Source organism: Idiotropiscis lumnitzeri, chromosome 3 (genome assembly GCF_059441095.1).
Source record: "Idiotropiscis lumnitzeri isolate Australia: NSW breed Sydney's pygmy pipehorse chromosome 3, RoL_Ilum_1.0, whole genome shotgun sequence".
Taxonomy (NCBI): domain Eukaryota; kingdom Metazoa; phylum Chordata; class Actinopteri; order Syngnathiformes; family Syngnathidae; genus Idiotropiscis; species Idiotropiscis lumnitzeri.
In genome coordinates this window covers 21,691,368-21,714,961 of record NC_142393.1, presented here as the reverse complement: position 1 = coordinate 21,714,961, position 23,594 = coordinate 21,691,368, and the positions used below count along the sequence as shown (strand labels likewise).

General features: G+C 39.5%; 4 protein-coding genes across 5 annotated transcripts in view; 1 reads left to right on the top strand and 3 right to left on the bottom strand.

The window, feature by feature from the left end:
• LOC148340362 (ATP-binding cassette sub-family C member 4-like) overlaps positions 1 to 340 on the bottom strand; it is a 31,864-nt gene extending 31,524 nt beyond the window's left edge. The window contains exon 1 of one of the 2 annotated variants that reach the window (XM_088290433.1): positions 116 to 340. In XM_088290433.1, the coding sequence (XP_088146559.1) occupies positions 116 to 192 (77 nt within the window). In that variant the 5' untranslated portion in view covers positions 193 to 340. The remainder of the gene's footprint in view (positions 1 to 115) is intronic. The other variant, XM_088290432.1, reaches the window with a different exon arrangement.
• A 3,098-nt stretch (positions 341 to 3,438) lies between these two features.
• timmdc1 (translocase of inner mitochondrial membrane domain containing 1) lies at positions 3,439 to 12,963 on the bottom strand. The gene is made up of 8 exons (XM_088291940.1): positions 12,799 to 12,963; positions 10,345 to 10,682; positions 9,854 to 10,019; positions 8,625 to 8,713; positions 8,427 to 8,494; positions 7,619 to 7,697; positions 5,249 to 5,359; positions 3,439 to 5,180 (listed from the first exon to the last, which is right to left on the bottom strand). The coding sequence occupies exons 2-8, from the start codon at positions 10,659 to 10,661 to the stop codon at positions 5,042 to 5,044; spliced, it is 969 nt and encodes a 322-aa protein (XP_088148066.1). The 5' UTR covers positions 10,662 to 10,682; positions 12,799 to 12,963; the 3' UTR covers positions 3,439 to 5,041.
• Positions 12,964 to 13,488: 525 nt separating this feature from the next.
• Positions 13,489 to 17,841, bottom strand: poglut1 (protein O-glucosyltransferase 1). The gene is made up of 11 exons (XM_088291145.1): positions 17,713 to 17,841; positions 16,407 to 16,491; positions 16,115 to 16,258; positions 15,885 to 16,020; positions 15,653 to 15,774; positions 15,503 to 15,562; positions 14,908 to 15,007; positions 14,753 to 14,811; positions 14,357 to 14,524; positions 14,079 to 14,135; positions 13,489 to 13,959 (listed from the first exon to the last, which is right to left on the bottom strand). Exons 1-11 carry the CDS (start codon positions 17,783 to 17,785, stop codon positions 13,803 to 13,805), a joined length of 1,161 nt encoding a protein of 386 aa, XP_088147271.1. The 5' UTR covers positions 17,786 to 17,841; the 3' UTR covers positions 13,489 to 13,802.
• A 389-nt stretch (positions 17,842 to 18,230) lies between these two features.
• On the top strand, positions 18,231 to 22,304 carry LOC148340359 (calsequestrin-2-like). The gene is made up of 11 exons (XM_088290367.1): positions 18,231 to 18,637; positions 18,871 to 18,955; positions 19,030 to 19,130; positions 19,325 to 19,433; positions 19,762 to 19,835; positions 19,913 to 20,043; positions 20,115 to 20,160; positions 20,243 to 20,297; positions 20,377 to 20,477; positions 21,371 to 21,445; positions 21,514 to 22,304. The coding sequence occupies exons 1-11, from the start codon at positions 18,395 to 18,397 to the stop codon at positions 21,709 to 21,711; spliced, it is 1,218 nt and encodes a 405-aa protein (XP_088146493.1). The 5' UTR covers positions 18,231 to 18,394; the 3' UTR covers positions 21,712 to 22,304.
• The last annotated feature ends 1,290 nt before the right edge of the window (positions 22,305 to 23,594 follow it).

The window sequence follows — 23,594 nt, the reverse complement described above, 5'->3', positions numbered from 1 at the left end:
GGGAGGAGCTCATTATTAACTCCATGCGTATTACACTATTCAAAGCACTATTACTCAAACGCAAGTTGACAACTTGACCCCGACCATGTGCAGCCACGACGCGTCGCTGACTTACCACAAAAAAAGCTGTGAAAAAAATCCTGCATTTGTCAGAGGGTTCTGTTTCCCAATTTTTTCGTCCTCCGGGAACATTTTCTAATGCAGCAAAACTCTTAAGTGACCTCGCCGCGGCTAGCTCCAACACTGGACGTGCGACAGACGCGTGTAGTTTGGTGACATCACGTAAAAAGCAACCTTCCGCAGCTTTTCGCTGGGTCTTTTTTATCTTGAATATTTTCCGATAGCCGAGCCCAAGTTAGGGTAATATGATAAACTTTTGACGATTTTCTCTCTTATATTGTGCATTGTAATCAAACGCTATCGCTATGATTGATCGTGGTTTACAAATTTAAGGGTAACGCGGAGGAACACCTGAAAGCAGCACGTGAAAGACACCCCTCCTTGGAACGACTGTAACGATATTAATTATAATTCTTGAAAGTATTTTGTAGATTTTCCCAGTGAATATCAACTATATTGTATTGGCAAACACAGTATATACTTAAATGTGAAATGGTAAATGAGCTTACAGGTTGCCGTTATTGGCAGCCAGATGTTGAGGCTTCCTCCTTGTGACCCACATGACATCTCACGTGACCATATCACAACTGTGCTTGTTTTGATATGATAGCGCCACTCCATGGATGCAGATAATAATATTATTAATACAGCATTATTATTGATAATAATCATAGAAGCCATAATGATCAAATCAACGTTGATTCAGAAGACTCATTGGCCATTAAAAGACACATACAAGCCACAGTAAAATAATTATAAATATTTCATAAATAAATAACAAGAATTTTAACTAAAACTAATTATAAAAGACAACTGTACCAGTGTTTCCACATAGATGATAGGTATCTCACAGTACTATAACCAGGATTTGACAATAGCACAATCAATGAGTCAGTCCTGGGAGGCATTGAAATGAGATAAAAATCTATACAGAAGATTAATATTCATCAACAGGGCATAAAATGTTTTTACTCCGACACCACATCTCACTTGCACTATCCCATCTTTGCCTTCAAACCATTACTCAGGTTGTCCATTTACCGCTACGGGGTGGATAACGTAGGCACCCAAATTAAAGATTCGGGTTCCGCCCGTAATCTGGAATTTTTGGCAAATTGTGTCATTCCAAACCTGTACCCAAGCTACATCCCTCCCCGCCTTTTTCATCACCTTGTGCTGTTCGTCCGGTTTCTTCTAGTTTACCTTCCTCAGTAGCTGTACTTCTGGACCCTCGTGTCTCTTGCGCTCTCCAACCTCAATCGTGACCGGCTGATGAGCCAGGCCCCGTGCCGACACTTCCCCGTGTGCTGAGGCACCGCCAGGCCTCAACCCTGCTTCGGCAGAGCAAGTCCGATCTGTCTTTAACTTTGGTTTTGATTTAGAATTTTGTTTTATGTTGTCCTCAAGTTCTTTCATTTGTACCTCTCATGATCTTATTGTGTCCAGTGTTGTACGTATTGGTTGTTCCTTGATAACTCCTGATTTATCATCTGCTATGACCTTTGCATGTGTTGGTTCTTTGTCATACAGGCCTGACGTCTTATAGTATATAAAATCGGGTTATTCAGTGACACGTTGTCAGTATGTCAAGCTTTTTTCCCTGTCTTCTGCATGCAGGCCTGCTCTCGGTTGTTACTTCATATTTTCATAGATAAACATGATTATCTTTCAGCTGTCATGTCTGTTTCTGGTTCCAAATTCTGCTAGTCACAAATATGTACTTAAATATTAATCATGGAAAAAAAATTACTGCTCACAAAAGTTGAACAGAAACTGGAACTATTTGTTTTTAAACCAACAAGTATTAAAGATTCAAATGAATTAAAATGCAATAAAAGTTTAAACTGAAGAGTGTTCTGAATCTTTCACATTTCACCTCGACGTGAACTTACATATTCAACTCATTCAGGACATCTTGAAATATTTTCTAGATGCACCCAATTCTTACTTGCCCCACAAACGCATATTTTCATTAAAGTCCAATTGAAATGAAAAACAAGATAAATTTATTCAAGATGTCCAAAATTTCTAACACAGACAATTGGCTTTCTTCATTTCTCAGACAACTTGAGGCATTCTAACTTCAGAATGTTCAGCTCACTCAGCACATTTGGATCACTTTTCTCATTCTGCATTTCAACAATTAATTTTACAGCTTTACAGTCCAGCTTTTTAGAACTCAAACTGATTTCTTTAAAATTATGAAAAGAAGAAAAATGTGACAATTGTTGGTTATTGATTAATTGAAAATGGGGGTCGGGTCATGATTCTACTTCTGCACTTTTCTTTAGCCGCACGTGCTGGCAGATAAACAACTAGTCCATCATGGTTCACACACATTTATGGTTCAAATGTACTCAACTTCTAGACTTTGAAACACGAATGGCACGAAACATAAATGGCAGCTTGTGCCACGTAAGCAACACGCAAGTGAGACAAAATTAACTTGTGACGAGAACATGCAGTCACCCTACGTTGGACATGTGAAGGTTTTCTTTCTAAATTTCCAGTTAGCATAGCAGCTAACAGAGCGAGCATGTACTTTTCAACCAAAACCCAAACCTGTTACTCGAATCCACTTACAGTATATGACCTATTCTAGTACCTGTATTTCTTAAATGTAAAGAACAAGTAAAATAAAGGGTCAGTCTTTCAAACATGTTGGTAGCTAAATTGTTATCCAGTTCTGATTCTAGTAGTTACACTGTTACTACATACTGTAATCTTGGAAACTTACAAAAGAGTTGCTTGCATGTTCATGAAATTGAGCATTCTGTGTGCATGTTCGTCTCGAAATTTTGCGAGAAAGTTGATCCATGTGTGACTGAGGGTGACATTGTCCCGTGTGTGACCGAGATGGGACATAATAATTCACAATTTGTAAATGATTCAAAAAACAGCTTGTGTATTCATTGCTAGGTTAACCCTTGGGTCACCTTAAAGTTTGGTGAACGTTTAAGATCTTCAGGAACAAAAATGAACCCATTGAAGTAATGAATGAAATATATTTATATTTAACACATTACATCTTCAATAATTTCTGATCTAAGTATAGCTGTAACATTTATTGTATTAATTTTTTAAAATTTGTTTTTTACACCCTATTTGTCATAACAACCCTTTTTTTTTTGGGGGGGGGGCGTTTATTCCGAAAACTCACTCTCACTTGGGGATGCAAATTAGACCGACTTATAAAGGTGTTAAAATATCTAATATGTTCTTGTAGATTGAACAATTACCATCTTTTCAACAAAAAATATTTTGGATTAATTATAACCCATAAAGGTGAGTCAAAACAAATATTGCGCATGAGTGAAGTCAAGTCAAGTCAATTTTATTTGTATAGCCCTTAATCACAGACAGTCTCAAAGGGCTTTACATAGCCACAATCGACATCCCAGATCTTAACCCCCATGAGGCAAATACAGCCTTGAATAGGTAAATAATTGATAATACTGCTTTTGATGCAATAGGAATTTTAACACGCAACACATTCAGTATATTCTTCCTTGGATCGAATGTGTAGCATTTGGGAGAACGCAATCTTAATCTGCATTTGGGGACTTCCTCCTCCTCAAGGCCACTGTATGATCGCGTTGGACTCTTCCTCACATCTCTCCCGAATCTTTTGAGAAGCAAGCACTTGTGAGAGCCTCGTTCTCATCCAAGAACTGTACGACTACTTGGCTTGCTCCTTGTAAAGTTGCTTTACGGCAGCCGTCTTGAAAATGAGCAGCGACTCTCGATTGCAAACTTATCTTGCAGTCTTGAAACATGCATGTGAATGAACTTGCTCAGTCCCAAATAGAAGCGCTGAAAAGGCGCTTTCAAACAACAGATGACAATTGTCCTTTATACAATACGATGAGCACATTTCAAAACGTTTATAAGCAGTCATTATTTTTTGCTTTGACTTCCAAAGGCAAATATGAGTGCGTGTATGGTGACAGTAAACTCAATTCAACTTTGCAATTTGATGTTCTTAATAAGGTACTTTTGTTCTCTTTGCATTGCCTTTGAATGTCTTCAGCTGATTTGTTTGGAAATGCCTTTTAAGAGTTTGGCTTTAGGTTGTCTGAAGCATATGTGAAGCTAGAATTGAATTTGCCTTGCCTTCAAGCTGTTTGTCAGTACCAGTTGACGTTTTCTGTCAAGCTAAACAATTTGAAGACAATAACACGTTATGCATTTCAAACAGCCAAAATTTGCCTTTCTAACAGCCCGCTAGCATAATATTAACAAGATGGAAAATGTCATTGATATGCTCACGGCTAGCATCGACATTTGCTGTTTTAGATACCTTTAACCAGTGGCGATTTCAATCCCAACTGTGAAGCAACACCTTGACAACACATGATGAATAAAAACAAAAGTTACAGACATATTTTTAATCCTCTTTGGAAATTGACTAATATTCCAAGATTTTAATGCATCACTTACAATAGTAGTAGAACTGCCAGTTTTCGTTTGTCTACATGACTGCATTATACTGCCCCCTAGTGGCCAAGGCAGGCACAATAGATGGAGCAGCACAATGAAATGAATTGCAATATTAAATCACACAAACTACAATATCACAGAGCGTCTTTTTCCTGATAAAAAAAAAAAACAATATATTTTGTATTTTGGGGGGGTAGCTGGAACAGTTTAATGGCATTTTCATTCATTCCAAAGGGGAAACATTTGAGAGTGTTTTTAGTTAAAAGGGTGTACATGGAATCAAACTCTTATCGCAAGGCACCACTGTAGAATATTCTTACTTCCAATTTCTTTGTTGTTCTTAGGGACAGATTATTTTTCACCCTGTGATAACGAAAACAGTTTTAGAGCCTCCTTACGTCAAATGAGATAAGGGAACAAGTGCAATAAGGACTTCATTTCTCCTCAGCGTTATGTGTCCGTCATTTAGCAGGTAGCACCATCATCGGCTACTCGAGTCCTGCACCTCATCATTCTGCGGTAAACTGAGCAGCTCCTGGATTCTCTTCAAGTCGTGTTCCGCCTGTGAGCCCACCTTCAGGTCGTCTATCAACTCATCGGTCAGGTGTAGTCGTGCTGTCCTGATGATGGACAGGACGAAAACCAAGGCATTGTATGGTCTTTGCAACAGTTACAGGATCTAACTCACCACTCTGCAAGTTTCAGCTCATAAATTTCCCTCTGCTCGCGCCGCCTCCTTTCTCTGACACTTTCTCCTGTCATCGAGTTCATGCTCATGATCACAGCGCCCGTAGGAATCCTAGGAATACAAATCATGTAAACTTGGATCCAATGTACACTTCATCTTGCTGCAATGCCTCAATTTTCCTAATAGAAGATTCTTAAAAAAAAATAAAAATAAAACACCTCATGTCCACATTACGCTTACATAAAGTTCATTTTTCATACAGACATTACTAGAGGTGAACGATTACCATATTTTCCTGGACTATAAGGCGCACTCGTATATAAACTGCAGCAACTCTTTTTGGGGAAAAACAGAAAAAAACTATATACAGGCCGCACCAGGCTATAAGTTGCAGTTTTCTATGTAGAAAAAATTAGTTGTTTACTGCATGTACAGAACGATTTTGTACTGTGAATGCACATAAAGGTACATAAACAGATTGTTAAAACAATGCCTTTTAACACAGCAACAACTTTGCCAATTAAAACAGAACAGACCCAAGGAAAAAAAATTAAATTAAATTAAAAAAATCAAGGTTAATTTAGCGTATTTTCTCAACTATAGAGTGCTCCTACTAGTGAAAGAAAAATCCACAGAAAAGCTGCACTGTGGTATTGGCCCCATGGTTCAAAATCTAGGAAAAAAAGTAGCGACTTATAGTCCGAAAAATACAGTAATCAAATACAAATCGACATAGCAATGTAGTAAAATGCAATTTTCAGATCGCAAAGGCTGCAATTTCGCGGAGGAAAACCACTTAATTCGAATCTACGTAGAGGCTTTTTTTCTTAACTCATTACACACAAATCTTTGGAAGAAAATTAACCACCATTTATGTACTATTTTTGATATAAGAAGTATGGAATGATCTATGTTGTGTTTTACTCACACTGTGTAACCATCAATGCATTGTTGGACATAGAAAACTAATTGTATTCCCCGCACCGTAAAGTGGAAGGCTGTTGCTTACGTCGGCCAGAGTCCCCCGCCCCCCTCTCGCCGGAAAAAATAATCACATATGAAATCCTAATCTCAATATTGAGGAAAAAATATCACAATTAGAATATTTTTCCGGATTGTTCATCCCTACAAGTACAACCAAGTAATCAAAGCTCTTGTCCACAATATTTATATCTTGGACCAAATGCAATTTGACTGTCCATTCAATCTCAACTACAGCCCATTATGACAAATCTGACACGATATCTGGAGCGTGAGATATAGCCTAACCTCCTTTCACTTCTACTATGCCTGCACCTGCCACAGGCCAAACTGATTTGCACGTCAAACTCTCCAGGTGGATGGTCACTTGGGAACACATTAACCGGGGAGGAGGTGGTAGCGATGCGTGTGACGGCAGTGAAACAGACAAGGTGCAGGCCGAAAGGAAGCACATCTTCAATCTGACCCACAGTTCTGTGTCAAAAAGAACCAGGGTTGAATTCTACCTTGAAATAGACCAAATTTCGAGATTTTCAAGTTACGATCCATTACTTTACCAACTTTTTGCCTTGTGTTTCAAGCCATGCAGACAGTGAGCCACTAGATGGCGGCCTTGGACTTCACAACAGTCGGCTTGCATCATTTTATGTGGTTAGTCGCGATGAAATGACACTTTTTACGCATCAATTCTTTTCACAAATCTAAATGATTGGTCAGACCAAATGTGTGGATGCTATATTTACACATTTTGACCAATCCAAAGTGATGAAAATCACTTGTGCTCTCTGACAATGCAATGTTAATGGTTGAACAAATGGGAGTCTCCTGAAAAGTGATGATTTTGGAGGTAAAAGGATTCCGCCGATAGATTCTTTGCATGTTGACCCTTTGTCTAAAACAGCTGTTTTCGTCCTTGTTAACAACTCCCCCCACTCCTGACCTTGAATGGGGAGAAGTGGGTGCACACATGTGGACATCAAATTGTTCCCAACTACGACAATCCTACTTGTGCGTGCTAAGCTACAGGGAAAGTTGAGGCAAATGAGCGCAAGTGCAGCATTAGTCCACGTTTGAAGGAGAGGAGAGGCTGGGATAACAGAGACGGGGGAAAGAAGAGGGGCAGCTGCTGCCTTGGCCGGCCTCTCCGCTCTATTAGCCAAGCCACAGCACTACTCCATGCACATGAGCGCCTCTGGCAGCCAGCGCAGGGTTGAGGACATGGGTCGGGGAGGGGGAAACTCAGCTGGGGCACAGAGGGTTGCTGGAAGGGCCGCAGCTGGCTGCCAGAGTGCTCGTTGTGAACATGCACAACAAACATGAGAGTATAAACATGGACGAGTTAATGGCATAAGCGGTGGATGGATGAGCAAAGGACGACGGGCTGCTTACCCGAGCGCCGCTCCGATGATGGTGCCTGCCACCAGGCCTCGCAGCCCCAGGTTTAGTCGGAAAAGACCTCCCGTCACAGCTAGACAAGCCGCATACAAATTCATTTTTGTGAGTTCAGTCACACAAATCGGAAGAAGGCCAAGACATTTTGGCCACCTGCATGGCACAATGAGCCATTATGAAGGCTGTGCATCTCTCCGATAAAAAAAAACAATTCAAAACATGTCTGGATACACGGGATGCGATACGATTCAAGAACGATTCGATTCAGTGGGATTCTGATTTGATTCAATATGCTAAGGCTCAGTTTGAAAGGCTACAATGTAATGAGTTTCTTGTTGTCATTTTACATACGGTACATATAAAATTGTCAGTGCAGTAAATATGGCATTTCCAACTAAAGTTATCTATCTCCACTAAGAGATACACATCTCAACATATTTTAAAGTTGGAATGAGAGAGCTCTATAATGAGTTCTGTCTTTATTTCCTATAACGATCTTCAGTTCGATGCCCGGGCTATTAATTCACCATGTTTTCATTGGAGCGCCATCTTAGCGTAGCAGACAACCTTGCGTGTTCATAAGGGCAACACATAACTATATTTATAATTTCTTATGTACCTGTGGGTGAAATAGGGAAACTTGTGGTAAAACTCTATGCGGAGTAGCATACGTATGTCAAGCATACGTTGTTTCATTACAACGATCAACTAATGTTAGGACGGGCATCATTGAATCGAGGATATAGTACAACTTTACTAACAATATGAACAACCATTAGGCTAACGTAAGAATTAATGAACTCACCGCCAGCTGCAGCAAAATTGCTGACAGTGTACTTGTCGCGGTAAACTGACAGACCAGTGCTGACAGAACTGGAGGCAGGACAGAGAAACATGGACACCGTGATTTCATTTCATCATCTATATATCTTGTAATCCTGTCTGAGGTTGCTGTGGTGATGTTGTCCTCAACACACAGACCTGATTGTATTATTGATCTTACTTGAACAAGGAAACAAATGCAGCAACTCTCCAGCTCCATCGGAGTCCATATCTGACAAAACCTCGGATAGCCGCATTGTGCGCCAAACGCTGATTTGACAGAACACACGGAAAAGAAAAATAAATTAAAAAAATCATCATTATATTTCATGGACCAGTCCATCACACTTTCAAAAGACCCTCAAAGTTCTCTATTTTTTCCCCTTTCTTCTAATATACATATTGAACAACTCAAAATGTGTATTGTACCCGAGTTAACGCTTTAATTTTGACAGCCCTACTTTAAACACAATACATATTAATGGACAACGCTTTATTGAAATATATTTTCATGTAATTGCTTGGGGATGCAAATGATGCCAATTGAGTTGAATGTAAGCTTTAACAGAATGTGTGATGGATACTACACGGCTACTTTAAAAAAAAAAAAAAAAAAACAGAAGACATAAACTCACAACATGATGCAATATAAAACTAAGTGGTGGTGTGGTGTTCTGTCATTTTTCGGTCCGACATGCCGGCGCGACAGTTGGCCACAACGGCCGACGTCGGATTGGTGTGTAGAGGCCTCTACATTCCAATTAATGGGAAAGAGAGTCACGAACTACGATGGAAATAATCTATATTGAAATGTGCTTTACTATGAAATTGCTTATAGTTTTCAAACATCTTTTGGCAAACTCAAATGTCGTGCGGTGGGGTTTGGCGATTTCATGAGTAATCGACGAAATAATTGATTCTAAAAAGATTAGTTTGTGACAGCCCTTGAGTAACCCAATGTATTCAAGTTATGCGTACTTGGTGTTTGGCAAAGTAAGATGGCCGCCGGTGGCTTCAATTCTCGCTACAGCGAGTAAAATTTGTAAAATAAATTACCCCCTCAAGAATGTGGATTAAAGTCCAGTGCGGCTTGAATGATTATTTTTTTTTTTACTTCTTCATGATGCATTTTTGACTGGTGCAACTCGTACGTCGGAGCAACGTACAGTCCGAAAGCTACAGCACTAATTCAAAAAATATCTATTCTTTTTGTTTGTTTGAGAATGTTGTGGGAGGCAAATTTTGGCCTTCAAGATCATAGAGGAAAAAAAGCATTTTAAGAGGAGCATCCATCCTGCGCAGATTTAAATATTTTACAAATGGTAAAAATGCATTTTCAGTCACCCATCTGTCCTTAGTATAAATTGCAAGCATGGCATGTGCATATTAAGTCTTGTAGCGCTCACTTACCACTGCTTCTACACGACTGGTGTAGAGTTCTGCCTGGCTTAGCTGGATGTAGCGCTGCTTAGCATGACGAGCCGCTGGCAGGCCTCCGTAGATCAAGCCCGCTACAGCGGCAACAAGCCCACTTTTTAACACGCTGGTCACCTCCTCTGGGTAACATTGGGTCACACTAAAGGGACAGCATACAGTGGCATAAAGTCCAAGTTGAATTAAAAAAAAAAAAAAAAAAAGAGGTTACCAATTTTAAGATTAACAGTGGTTTCATTGTTCCACTCGTGATTTGGGCCCACAATAAATTCAGACTACTGTGAACCCCTACATTGTTGTGGTTCATCTTTCACAGCCCAGAGGGGTAAAAATTTTTTTTATTTTTTATTTGCTCTCTGTGTGTCACAGTTGTTCACCTGCTCCCCGTGGTAAATGGGAGTTCACAAAGTTTTTCTCGAGGAATTATTTCAGAGAAAAACAGTGAAGGCAAAGACAAAAGCACTAACTCTTTTTGAAAGAGATCCTTAATGCGGTCCCAGCCCGAGTCTGCGAATTCCGGCTTGCCTATGTTGTTTGGCAAGGTGCTGGCAGTGACGGGGTGTGGAGGAGGCGCACAGGTGGAGGAGGGCGACGAGGGCATCTGTGCAGGCTGGGCAGAAGCCACGTCAGCTGCATGGACCCTAGGGAGCAGGAGGCAGAAGCGAGGAGTTCTGGCGCTCTGGCTCAGGCCCTGCACTGGCCCGGTGCTCAACATGCCCCGAGGGGCCGAATCTGCCAGTCGTCTCCGAAGGGTGAAGCCTGTTGTGGGCTGCTCTGGATGCATCACGCTTCAGCTGGCGTCAGGCTGCGGCACAGAGGCACAAACACATGGCTTAACAGTTAACAGTTGCCGCTGCAGCTTCGACTCCCCCAGCCCCTTTCAAAACAAACAGCCTTAAGGCAGAAGTAACCCTGGCACAGGCAAGAGAGGCTGTCCAAATAAGCAGATGTCAAGTGGTGCAAGGTCTTTAAAAACATGTCGGCTCTCAGCTATACTATTACTCTATAGTATCTACCTAGCCTTTCAGTTAACAGGTTAATAATATACTGTTTGTGTTTGGTTTGCATTGTATGAAGCGTATTAATACCAATTAAATATGGCACAATGCAACCATCCTTTTTTGATACCATTTCATTAGCGGAGAATGTATTGCTGGTGGAAAGGGGGAAAAAATGTAACCGAGCCCTGCCATGAATAGGAAAAAAAAAAAGAAATGTGAGGAATTGGCGCCCATTCAAAAAGGTTTGATCACCTATAAATGCCTTACTCTGAAGTCAAAACACTTCCTTCAAATACTGGAGACAAACCTATGGGCTGACATGATTTAATTAAATGAAGTATGAAGTAAAAATACATTGTGACCTTAAGTATAAAATTTTATTATCTATACATTAGTGGATTCGTTATTTTTCAGCCTACTTTGTACTTCTACCCCTTACCTTTTTACACAAATAACTGAACTTTTTACTCCTTACACACAAAAAAAGATGTGGTATTTCATTTTGGATTGTGTTCATTCCAGTTTATCAGTTCATAACATCAATCATTGCAAAGGGGAAAAAATGTTTTCCCTTGGAATAACTCACGCTAGGATAGGTGAAGTTATTTTGATTGTGGTTGGATAAAAAATATAAACATAACATTCCAACACTCTACTGGTTTGTACGTGATGCATTGCACTTGCATGTGACACTTATTAAAGAAAAAAAAATCAGCTTTTCCGGAAAGATGTCTGCGTCCCAACCAAGTAGCAGCAGTGAGGAGGAAGCCAGACAGACATGTCACATGCTGGGTGAACTTGCGGGGAGTTAGATTAGGGTAATTTAAAACAACTCATTTCAAATACTCTGCAGACCGAAGTACTGCCACCTAAAATGTTTTAAAAAAAAATCACCAGCAAGCTTGAAAAATCATATTGAGGTAATCTGAAAATTCATCATCAAGGGTGTTGACTTTAAATCTTATACAAAGTAACATTAGTTTCATTGATATGTATGATTGCGATATGTAATGCGTCGTAATTTACCAGGGCAAACCAGTCGTACATGGGTAATTGGAGAGACATGCTATGGTTTACTGACAAGCAACAGGCTGTGATTTAATGTTGCAAGCTCATTTGGTGGGATAGTGTGTGATATTTACAATATAAATATCTGTTATACTTTATGCAAGTTCTATTATTGCAATATGCATTTGTAAGTAACACCAATGACTTTTGGTCAATTTTGTCATCTTAAATGTGTGTGCTGGACTATCAGTAGTCATCATATCTTCCGCTCCATGAAACACACATAAATGCTCAGTAGTCTTTAGTCTTGTAGGCCTCTTAAATTTGGTCATTTTAATGGCATGAATGCATCTTAAACAAGTAGCCTTTAACCTAACATTTTAAAATAAAATTGTATTGTATTGTATATTGTACATTACAATCATTATAGCCATTCTAAAAGTGTTTCTTGGGGGGGTGCTTGGCAACAAGATACCGCTAGGTGGAGCCAAAGTACCAGGATCGGGATTTGAACGTACATATGGCAGTGTTATTACCAATTGATCCAAAACAGTACGTAAATGATATGCAGGATGCGTTACATTGCAGCAGGAGAAATAAGAATAACTAGACAGAATATACAAGTGGGAATGTAATACAATAGAATGAGGAACAGTATATAAGGAATTACTGTTGTAAAAATACTGTATAATGTTACGTGTACGCGGGTGTGTATAAATCACGGAAACTGATCATTTTATAGTTATTTTTTAGAGACAATGTAAAAATTGCTAGCAGTAAATACATTTTAATAAAGCCGAAATACTGCAGTCCCTTCAATAAAATTGTATGTCGGACTACCGGTGTCTTCGTAATGGACAGCGTTAGCCATAAGCAGCCAATGTCTTGATTAGCTTCAAAAATTAAACTTACCTCAATTACGTTAACAGCACAGTGCCGCGTGGAGAGGGGCGGGGGGTTCGTTTTAATTAATTGGGGTTACTGCCATTTCCCTTCACGAACTTGATTCGTTATCGTCCTTGCTATTTCATGACCTCTCAACTTTGGCTTCTTCTTCTTCGGTGTTTATTGGCGGTTGACAAACCTGTTTGATATTGCATTATCGCCATCAGCTGGACGAACGAGCGCAACAATTGGCGTGGGAGTGGGAGTTTAAATAATCCCATGTAGAGGTGGCAAAAGTACTGGCACTCTGTACAAGTACAGATAATTGAGTGGGGAAAAAAATACAGTCAAAAGTAAGACGTAATTCTCATTTGCAATGCCGACCTCACAAAACTACTATTGGCTAAATAAATAATAAATAAATATGTGAACTGACAAACAAAAACTGCTGAACTGGTTAATAACCACAGATATTTGTTTTCTCCAGATCACTGAGACATAATGTTGTGCTTTTCGCATATCTGAATCTCCATCATCAACCTCAAATTTGCCCTTACTCCAACCACCCTCTGTTCTTTTCGAAAGTAGTTTAATGAGAAGACCTATTATTTTAACCTGATAACCAAAAGAGTATTTATAAAATCAGTATTCAACATATCCAAATATTTACCATCCGAATGAATATTAACAGACAGAAAACACAGGACATTGGGTCAATACTGTATAAAGTACCAACATTTTTATTGTCAAGAAACACAACCTTATTTTAAAAGTTTCAATGTCCCATACTTGGACCAGGTGTGTCATCACAGCTTTTTGGTCGAGTCAACATGCTGTAACTGTGGAACATTCACACATTTGTGAAACAAATACAAACTATGCACACTATAATGTGAATACTACAACATATTCAACTTAATGCTTCCACTGTAATGTGGCCCTCAGCTCCCCAAAAATTGCATTTGGTAAAAAGTGAGCAATTGTTCCGTTTACAATCACAACAGCTAGCCAGATTCCACACAGAGTCTTGATCATAGCTCAGTCTTGCCGGGCTTGTGCATTATCTGACTGTAGTTGTTGCGTCTTTTGGGTTGGTAGGTGAGAAGCTGACTAAACTCTGTGAGGAGTTGCTCCCAGTAGCAGGAAACATCATGCATTTGCAGGTGCTCCAAGATGAACTCCATACCTCTGTGAAGCGTCAATGAGAAATACCAATAGTGCCGGTTAATCCTGGCTTTTGTGAAAAAATTCAAACAACATTTTTGGAGACTCTTACATCAGTGCCTTCAAAAAAAACAGTAGAATACCTTCTGGCAATTTCTTGTGCGATGGAATCGTTTTCTTTGACGAATTGTAGTAATTCTCTGTCAACACATTTTCAACATGGTAAATTTAATACATACATTGCACATGTGATATAACAATAAAAATAAATTAGAAATTAAATATTATAAATGTATTTATTTATTTATAATTTATGATTGACTGCAAGAGCAAAGCGCAGAATTCTCGACAAGCTGAGGAAGAATATGTTTCTGAAAATATTTAACTTCTTGTAGAAATTGGCCCTAAGAAAGGACAGTACCTGACATCAGAGAGATCCTGCTTCACTGGGACGTAGTGCACCCAGGGCTTGAGCTGTGGGTAGAAAAACTCTTGCCATTCATCCCCCACGTGAAACACCAGCGAACCGCAAAGAAAGAGATGCTTGAAACGAAAGCTGGCAGCCACTCCTCGGAAGTTGAATAAATACCTGAAGGAGGAGAAGACAAAACACAAGCCATATTTTCAGGTACCAAAACATTTGCAAAGTAAACAAATCCTTGTGGAAAAAAATAGAAATTCCACTAAGGACTGTGACATGTTAACCAGTATTCAAATCGATAGCGGGACAAAAATCTATTAATCACAAGCCTCAACAAATCAAAAGTTGTTTCATTTCTTTCTGTGGGAAAAAAAACAGACAAGAAATATGACTTACTTATACTTGCAGTGGTAAACCAGTGGGATTTCTTTAGCTGGTGGTCTCCCAAGAGTGTCCTAAAATAAATGATCCAAGATTTCAAACATAATCAAGCACTATATTTTAAAGTCAGGCAACAGAGAGGAAAAGATTACGAAAAATGAGACTCTGACCTTGTCAGACTTCCAGGCCTGGTTCTTTGTGTATTCTGCATCCACCAAATTCGGTACCTCTCGAGAAAGCAGGATCAAAGGGTCACGCTCTGGACTTGTTCTAACAGCGGAGAAAAAAGGGGCAAGTCGAGTTCATCACATTATAATACTCTGGCCTAAAAATAAATAAGAATCTGATCTCTCATCAGTTTGCATCAAATCAATTGAATGTCTTTGAATTAGGCCTTTTAAGGACCATTCCTTTTCCAGCGTGCGAATAATAACAAAACTCCAATGATTTAAAGAAATAAATAATTAGGTACTCAAATTTTAATTCAGAATAGATTTTCTTGAACCCACACACATGGTCAAAACTATACATAAAGAGTCAGATCAAGATCAATCAAACAGAAATAATAAAGACATTAATGCTCATGATGAGTGTATGTAAAGGTCAGTGTATGAATCCAAAGCTTAAATCAACTACAGACAGAAGGTTGCACACATGACAAATAAAAACTTGGTTGGGGCAATAACATTAAAAAAAATAAATAAATAAATTAAAAAAAAAAAACAACAAGAACCTGAAAGAAATTTCATAAAAAGAACAACTAACCTAGATCCTCTGAAGAATCCTTTGGACTCTTTCTTCTGCCAAGGCCACTGAGCTGCAGACCTAAAACATCATTCTTTGTTTACATCTTTAGACTTTCAATAGTCAGCAAATGTCCGCCGCAGGTTACACAAAGACATCCTCAAGTCTTACTTTTTGAGATCATGCCTCATTAGATCCCATCTTCCAAGTCCAGTGGGATATATGGGCCACACGGCAGGGCCGCCCTCCCAAAACGTCCACGCTGGATACATGATGTCCTGGTAGTCTGAAGTCTACTCATGCCACACACACACACACAATTCTGGTTTTGAATTGGATTTATTTTTTTCATTCATTTTCCGCCATCCATCGCTTTGCAACTTTTGTTCATGGTCACACTAACCTTACTGAAGGAGAAAATGGGTAAGGTTGGCTTCATCCAGTTGGGCATTTGAGGATAATCCCTGACATTTACCACCATCTCCAAATCAGGTAACTTGTCAATCACCTCTAATATGAAATGCTCAACCCCACTGCACCTGAAGACACAAAAGGAAATTACATTTTAAAAACAGCAACACAATTGTGATTCCGTCTGCTCGGTCTGGATGTCAGTTACTCGGCAGAACTGACCTGGCTGGAAACATGCAGTTATGTTCTCTGTACAATTTATGTCCAATGATCTGGTAGTGGGTTCCCATTCCTTTTTGGATTGTTGAAGCCATGACATTCTCGGAAATTCCTCCCTTAAAGGGAGCCAAGTCTTGCTGCAAGACCCTAAAGTAGGGAGAACATGCAAAGTTGCATGGTCCAGGCTTTGAGTGGGAAATCATGTCAAATTCATGAAAGCAACATTATAAAATCAATCAGTCAGTCAACGTACGTTCTGTCGATCATTGTTTAAAGAGTTGAGGAGCACACTCACTTTAGATGGCAACTGCAGTTGGCAGAGTTACACCGAGTATAACTTTTAACAGCCTCGGATATCATGTCCCGTATTGCCTGTTTGCCTGGAAAAAGAGCAGAGAAATGCTTGAAATCATAGTCTGGCTTCCACACGCTTTTCATTGAATTGTCCTTATGTGTGAATCTCTTCTTTTTTAATAATGGCTATAGGATGGTGATAACCCACATAACCCTGCTCAAATACCAGGTTTATGTGATAGGACCTTAAATAAAAAAAAAGAAATTCCACCATTAATGTGATTTATAAAGACAATTGTCTTTTTGAGAGGAAAAGTACACGTCCCAAATTTGAGTTATGTGGGAGCAAAATCTTGCCTACCCTCATTGAACTGAAATGTGGCTGGATTCAGAATTATTACAATGAATCAAAACACAATCAAATTCAAATTTGAGTTAAATGGCAGCCAGCACACACTAGCTACCATTGAAAGTGACTTTTATTAACCCCTAAAAAATCTTATATGTCCTACAAGGCTTTTATTTAGTTTTCAAAATCTTCTAATTTCTTTCTTTTCTTTTAACCTTCCTTACAGAATGACTGAGCATGAACTGAAAACACTATTGTTGCTGTTTTTGAGTCAGTTTAAAGGGACAACACTTGAAAAGCTGGCTTCTTCTAACCACTTATGAACATAAACTATTTTATTTTAGGTGACGAATGGACTACTTGTTTGCTTATACCATTTACAAGTCAGCCTTTTTTAAAAATGTTGAATAAAGTACGTTTTAAAAACATTTTCCTGATATTTTTTTATCATTATAGATTACACCGAAACATGATGCTGCCAGCATCATGCCTCCTGTAGGTTTGATATGATGTTCTTTTGGTGATGACCAGGACTGCGTTTGCTCAACACGCCTTTTGGAATGATGGCCAAAAAGTTCAACCTTGATTTTTTTTGGCAGACCATATTTTCCATTTTTCTTTGAGATTGACTTTCATTTCAAAAGTTCTGTAACTATGTACTATGACTACATTATAACAGGCTAAACATCAACTCGCGTGTAAACAATGTCGCCACGACCAGTACAACAAATAATAGAAAGCAGAACATTAAATAACTCACGTGGACTTCTACAATGTGGAAATGGCACACGCGTGCAGACGTGTAAAAGTGACAGAAAGATTATTAAATTTTAGATGGATTAGTTCCGAGCTAGCTAGTGGCTGGCTAGCTCGCGAGCTAATAAATGACAAAAGGCACAAATGGACAGCGAAAACAAAACCGTTTGAAACTGTAAAGTAAACAAGACAAAAACAGTACCTGCTTCACAAAGCAAGCACAAAATGCACATTTGCAGCACAAACACAAAGCTCCAGAGATAGATGCGTTCCATTGTTCACAATGCGAAAGCTTTGTCTAAGATTAGAAGAGACGTGTGTCTATCTGGAATCGACTTCTTCTCTCTGAGAGCAAGGATTACGGTAATGTGCACCACAAAACTTGGCCTACCGTAAAGCTGAAACCATGAGATCAAGCGGGTTTCAATGAGATTATGACCACTCATTTAGATTCAATTTAGTTAAGTTATTTTTTCTTTTTTTTTTTTTTAACCCCGAATATTGAATGTTTTAGGGCGCAAAAATCTCAACTCAACAGTAGTGTTCTTAAGAATTGCTACTTTACGATACATATAGTACAGTCAAAGATATACGGTTGATATGAAACATAGCTAGATGTCAGATCAACTGACAGAGTCATTATCAATGTCTGTCTCGTATGTGGGTGAGGAGGAGGAGAAAAATGCCTCTCATGAGATTTGGCTAGGTGATGGAGAGAGGGAGAGCAAGCTGAGAGGTGGCTAGAGAAAGTACAGCGCAATAGCAAGAAGAGCACAAAGTGGAGCCATTGTGCTACAATTAGTGCAATCGTTTTGAATTGTCATTTCTAGACCTTAGTTTGATGTGTCCCGATTACTTTTCCCCACTCTCACCATCGGACAACAATGCTGGGAATGCGCCTGTCTCTGCTTTGTACCCTCTGCCTGCATTTCATTTTGTTTTGTGCTGCAGAGGAAGGTCTGGAATTCCCCAATTTTGATGGCAGGGACCGAGTGTTAGATATCAACGAGCGCAGCTACAAGAAGGCTCTGAGGAAATTTGACCTGCTATGTCTATTCTACCATGAGCCTGTACTTGCCAACAAAGGCCTGCAGAAGCGATTCCAGATGACTGAGCTGGTCCTGGAGGTGAGAAACATCTGACACAAAACAGCATCATCTTGTGATAGTTTTGTTTGGATTGCCTGGACTTAACTTGCTTAATCTTTGCCACACTAGCTCAGTACATGCTAAAAACTTGGTTAAGATTCACGACTTACTAAAGACTTGCACATATGCAACTTGTTCCAACCGCTGGACCTTTTATTAACACATTTAAGGACTAAATACCTTAATGACTATTCTATGTGAACACCACCTAGCTGACAGCTCAGGTGCTGGAGAACAAAGACATTGGATTTGGGATGGTGGACGCTCAGAAGGATGCCAAAGTAGCCAAGAAGCTCGGTAAGCCATTTCACATGTATTGTATCTCCAGTCTACAGAGAGTGTTCTCCTCTTATTCAACCATTCTTGGTCAGGCCTAGAAGAGGTAGGAAGCCTGTACATCTTCAAGGACGATCGCATCATTGAGTTTGATGGCGAACTCTCAGCAGACACTCTTGTGGAGTTCCTCCTGGATGTGAGTGTAACAGACACAACTACCATTACAACTCCCACAAGTTTGTTGGAGTTGTTCTCCATCCGAAAGAAAACAAAATGCGTGATGACTATTTAAGACACATTATACTTTTCAATACCCTTGGCTTAGATACACAAATTTATTCGGATTCCTTGCAGCTTGTCACTGTGTTGCCCCTCCCCCTCTTTCTGCAGGTGCTGGAGGACCCAGTGGAAATAATCAACAACGCAATGGAGCTCAGAGCCTTCGAAAGGATAGAGGAAGACATTCGTCTCATTGGTTACTTCAAAGGAGAGGATCTATGTTAGTTTACCACTGTGTGACACCCTTACTCGTACGCACTCATTTGCTATCAAACAGAACAAAAATCATGTCCTCTAACAGCGCCACGCTTCATCCCAATAGGCCTTTAATGAGATCTCGATCTTGCTGTCTCCTGATTTTACTGTGCGGTTTCTCTCAAGAGAGGCTTTAAATAGCATCTAGTTCACTGACTACCCGTAATAGGTCAAACTGCAATTATGATCTGGAGACAAGATGCGATCTGGTGCATTGTACTCATGGTGTGTTATTTCACAGTCTGCCAACACGACATGCTGAGAGTTTCTAACGCTGTCTTCCCACCTCTCAGACTACAAAGCTTTTCAGGAGGCCTCAGAGCGTTTTCAACCTTACATCAAGTTCTTTGCCACTTTTGATAAATCGGTAAGCGCAAAAAAGAAAGTTGTCACATGTAACACATGCGACGTGTGGATTCGCTGAAGCATTTCGATGTGTTTCAGGTGGCCAAACATCTCTCCCTGAAGATGAACGAGGTGAATTTTTACGAGCCCTTCATGGAGGAGCCCGTCGTCGTGCCTGGCCGACCTCTGTCTGAGGCGGACATTGTGGACTTTGTCAATCAACACAGGAGGTCAATGTGGTGCTTTTTACTCATATTGTTCAAAGCCGGCACTGGATTTGAAATTTTGCTGCCATTTGCAGGGCCACTTTGAGGAAGCTCCGGGCAGAGAACATGTTTGAGACATGGGTAAATAGAATTCAAATACTTGTACTGTGACGCATGCAGAAATGGTGTTAAAAATCATGTTCCACCCTTCAATCACCTCCAGGAGGATGACATGGACGGAATCCATATTGTTGCATTTGCTGAAGAGGAGGATCCAGGTATGAAAATATTTTCTTCTCCTTTAGTCCCAAAAGGTGTTGACCTGTAAATTGTTGTGCACCCCAACCCCACTCCTAGATGGCTATGAATTTTTGGAGATCTTAAAGGATGTGGCCAGAGACAACACCAACAACCCAGATCTCAGCATTGTCTGGATTGACCCTGATGATTTTCCTCTGGTTGGTCCACACACACCTGTGACTTACCAAAACATTAGCATAGCTAAATGTGCGAAAACTACAACCAGTCACCACTGGGGTTCGTGTGCGCATTCAGCCCGTGTAAGTGAAGAAGCGACAGGCACGCTGTTTTTGATTTTGGGGAGGTGATCATGTTTTTTTACTCATATGAGCTTAGGTTTCATCCAAAATATTGTGCAGAATGCTTTGATATTTTCACAGGTTTACGTGGACAAGAGAAGTAACATGCATTTGATTTTGGGAGGCGATTGTTCACGTTTTCAAACTACAGAACTGACAAAGCAAGCAATGTTACTGCTGAGATGGGAAAAAACAAAAAACAAGCGAGACTCTGTAAGGGGGCGTGCCAATTTGTTATGTCATCACTACAGTCTTTTAGGAGGTGAATTTCAGTACTGATGTCATTTTTACATGCGTACCTGTTATATAAGTGTCAAATGTTAAACTCAATCAAGTGTCCCTTTAATGTGTAGCGCTCTCTGATGAGATTATTAGAGCAGATCACACACACAATACAATAAAAAATGTTTAATGCCTGATTTTCTTCCTTTATGTGTGGGGTCTCCAACAGATTAAAAAAAAAAATTCTTAAGATTTAAAAAATCTTAACGTCTGTACCATGGTTTAAACCTACTTTATGTTGTCTTGGGAGGCAGTAAGCACCAGAGGTGGGGAAGTTAATTTCAGTGACTCGTGACATATCAGGTGACTCGAATCAGACTTAAATTTAAGGGTTTGGAATTTGCTTGAAATCCGAATCTCAAGATTTAAATGTACTTCCGATTGGCACATAATGTACCGTAACCTAATTCCACCTTTAGTAAGCCCAGCATGGTTCAAATGTGAGCAGCATCTTGTCTCATATTTTCTAGCTCACCACTTACTGGGAAAAGACCTTCAAGTTGGACTTGTTCAGGCCTCAGATCGGTGTGGTCAACGTCACGGATGTAAGCCAAACACAAATCAAGTATGTAAAGTCGATAGACCTTAACGAGATATCCGTTGTGCACTCCAGGCGGACAGCGTGTGGCTGGACATGTCCAACGATGAGGATTTACCCAGTGCCGAGGAGCTCGAGGACTGGATCGAGGACGTCCTGTCGGGCAGAGTTAACACAGAGGACGATGATGACGACTTTGAAGATGACCGCGACGATTTTGACGAGGACTTGACAGACAACAATCTTGACCAAGATGATGACCTAGATGACTGAACTTGTTAGCAACTTTATTATATCTCTTCACTTCTCGTTCAGATTAGATGTCCTCCTAGAGATTTTATGTAAATGCTGACAAATTTAATCTACTCTCTTGAGATGACATGAAGGCAACCTAATACTTAGTGTCATGATTATCACGCTACATCATTACAAAATTGGCTTTCTTACTAAATGTAAAATACAGCAGAGTGCTGCCTTGACTTACCTGGTTAATATCCTCAACTCACTCATCTCTCAAATCACTTGTTCTCATTAAAATTAATGGAAATGCCATTAATCCGTTCCACCATCCCAAAAAACACTGTAACTTGTTATGAATAAGCGCACACTACAGTGTTGTACTTTATTTAAAAGAAATCCAGTAAAAAAAGATTGAAAAACAAAAACTATACTTCATAGAAAACGTAGTAGTAAAATTGTAAACCGTTTTTGCATCATTATAATTCAATGGGCATTGTGCAGCTCATTTTGACCCCATCCCATAATGCTTCACGGTTTAAGATGAAATCTTTTGCATTCATTCCATGTCCCAGAAGTTAAGAGTTGTTTGTAGTGTGACTGTTGGCAAATAAAAGGGTTTGTTTGAACTTTTTTAATTATTCAGTTTTGTTAACAAAAAGTGAATTTCAACAAGCAGCAGGACCAAACAGCTTGAAGGCTAATTTTTGATAACTATTGCTTGTTGTGACATTCGCTGCCGTCATAGCTAGCCCTCATAAATGAGATTTTTGCTCAACTCAAGACAAAAAAAAAAAATGGTATCTTCTCTAAACATCATTTAAATTGGCAAAAGCATCAAATTGAAAATCATTAAAATGTATTCCAAAATAATTGCGAGTGTCTCGTTGATTGAAAGTCCTCTGCCATTTCCGTCTGATGACGAAAGTCCAGACACAAGACATGCACATTTTAACCCTTCAGTCAATGCTTTCTGAATAATTTAAAAAAGACAATAAATAATTCAGCGTGGTTACGCCTCCGAATGAATTCAGGCATCAGGGTGGTGAAGTCAGGGGTGAGCGACCCAAGTGATGTCTCCTCTTGACGCAACAAGCGGACATAAGAAGCACACCAGCTTGGGACCATGAATTAGTAATAGTGGGTCACCAAGTGTTTGGGTGATGGTGAAGACATGTTCACATGACCTCAGGCTTTCCGCCAAATAAAACGGGCAAGGGTCATGGGCAGTTTTACTTGTCCTGAGACCAAATCTAAAAAAAAAAACTAAGAAAATAATTATTTAAAGGAGTTTTTAAAATACCAAATAAGTGTGGAGGACCAGTAAAATGCCATTTTCCTCTTGTATCACTCACATCATGACGAATTTTAATCTCAAATAAAGCAGTTATTTAATTTTTTAATTTAATTATTTTTTGGGTGTGTTTTGTTTCGAAAAAGTGAATGTCTATTTTTCAAGAATTTTGAATCCTCCAATTCTGGAATGACCCATTTATTTAATTGATATTGTAAAATCAGGTTAAAAAAAATAAGCTCATAATCAACGAATGATAAGTGACGCTCAACTCAGCATTTCTGATTAGCATGGCAAAAAAAAAAAAAGACTCTTGAAATTGAAGGAAGTTTTCTCCTTCCACTTTCTCAATTTCCGATCATTAAACCAAAGAGGAAACCATTCTTTGCGACTTCCAATGCAGACTGCATGTCGTATTTGATCTTTCTCACCCAGTGTCAACAGGACTAAACGAAGTACCTGGCCCGAGTTGTTTTGACCATATAGTTTAGCCCGTGTGTCTATCAACCAGGACAGAACATTTGCTTGAAGATGAAGCCAACAGAGGAGACGACGCATGCATCTGCAGATAACCACGTCATTACCAAACAAATAGAAGGAGGAAAAGCATTCCATTTAGATGCAA

Excerpts from the sequence above, each read along its gene's own strand:
- timmdc1 (XM_088291940.1), bottom strand. The coding sequence starts at position 10,661 with ATGCATCCAGAGCAGCCCACAACAGGCTTCACCCTTCGGAGACGACTG. Across the intron at positions 8,495-8,624 it reads GCATTTGTTTCCTTGTTCAA|TTCTGTCAGCACTGGTCTGT; the intron begins GTAAGATCAATA and ends TCCTGCCTCCAG. Across the intron at positions 5,360-7,618 it reads ATCATCGGAGCGGCGCTCGG|GATTCCTACGGGCGCTGTGA; the intron begins GTAAGCAGCCCG and ends TTGTATTCCTAG.
- LOC148340359 (XM_088290367.1), top strand. The coding sequence starts at position 18,395 with ATGCTGGGAATGCGCCTGTCTCTGCTTTGTACCCTCTGCCTGCATTTC. Across the intron at positions 19,836-19,912 it reads TTGCCACTTTTGATAAATCG|GTGGCCAAACATCTCTCCCT; the intron begins GTAAGCGCAAAA and ends GATGTGTTTCAG. Across the intron at positions 20,161-20,242 it reads AGAACATGTTTGAGACATGG|GAGGATGACATGGACGGAAT; the intron begins GTAAATAGAATT and ends AATCACCTCCAG.
- poglut1 (XM_088291145.1), bottom strand. The coding sequence starts at position 17,785 with ATGGAACGCATCTATCTCTGGAGCTTTGTGTTTGTGCTGCAAATGTGC. Across the intron at positions 16,492-17,712 it reads GTGCTTGCTTTGTGAAGCAG|GCAAACAGGCAATACGGGAC; the intron begins GTACTGTTTTTG and ends CTCTTTTTCCAG. Across the intron at positions 14,812-14,907 it reads AGGCCTGGAAGTCTGACAAG|GACACTCTTGGGAGACCACC; the intron begins GTCAGAGTCTCA and ends CATTTATTTTAG.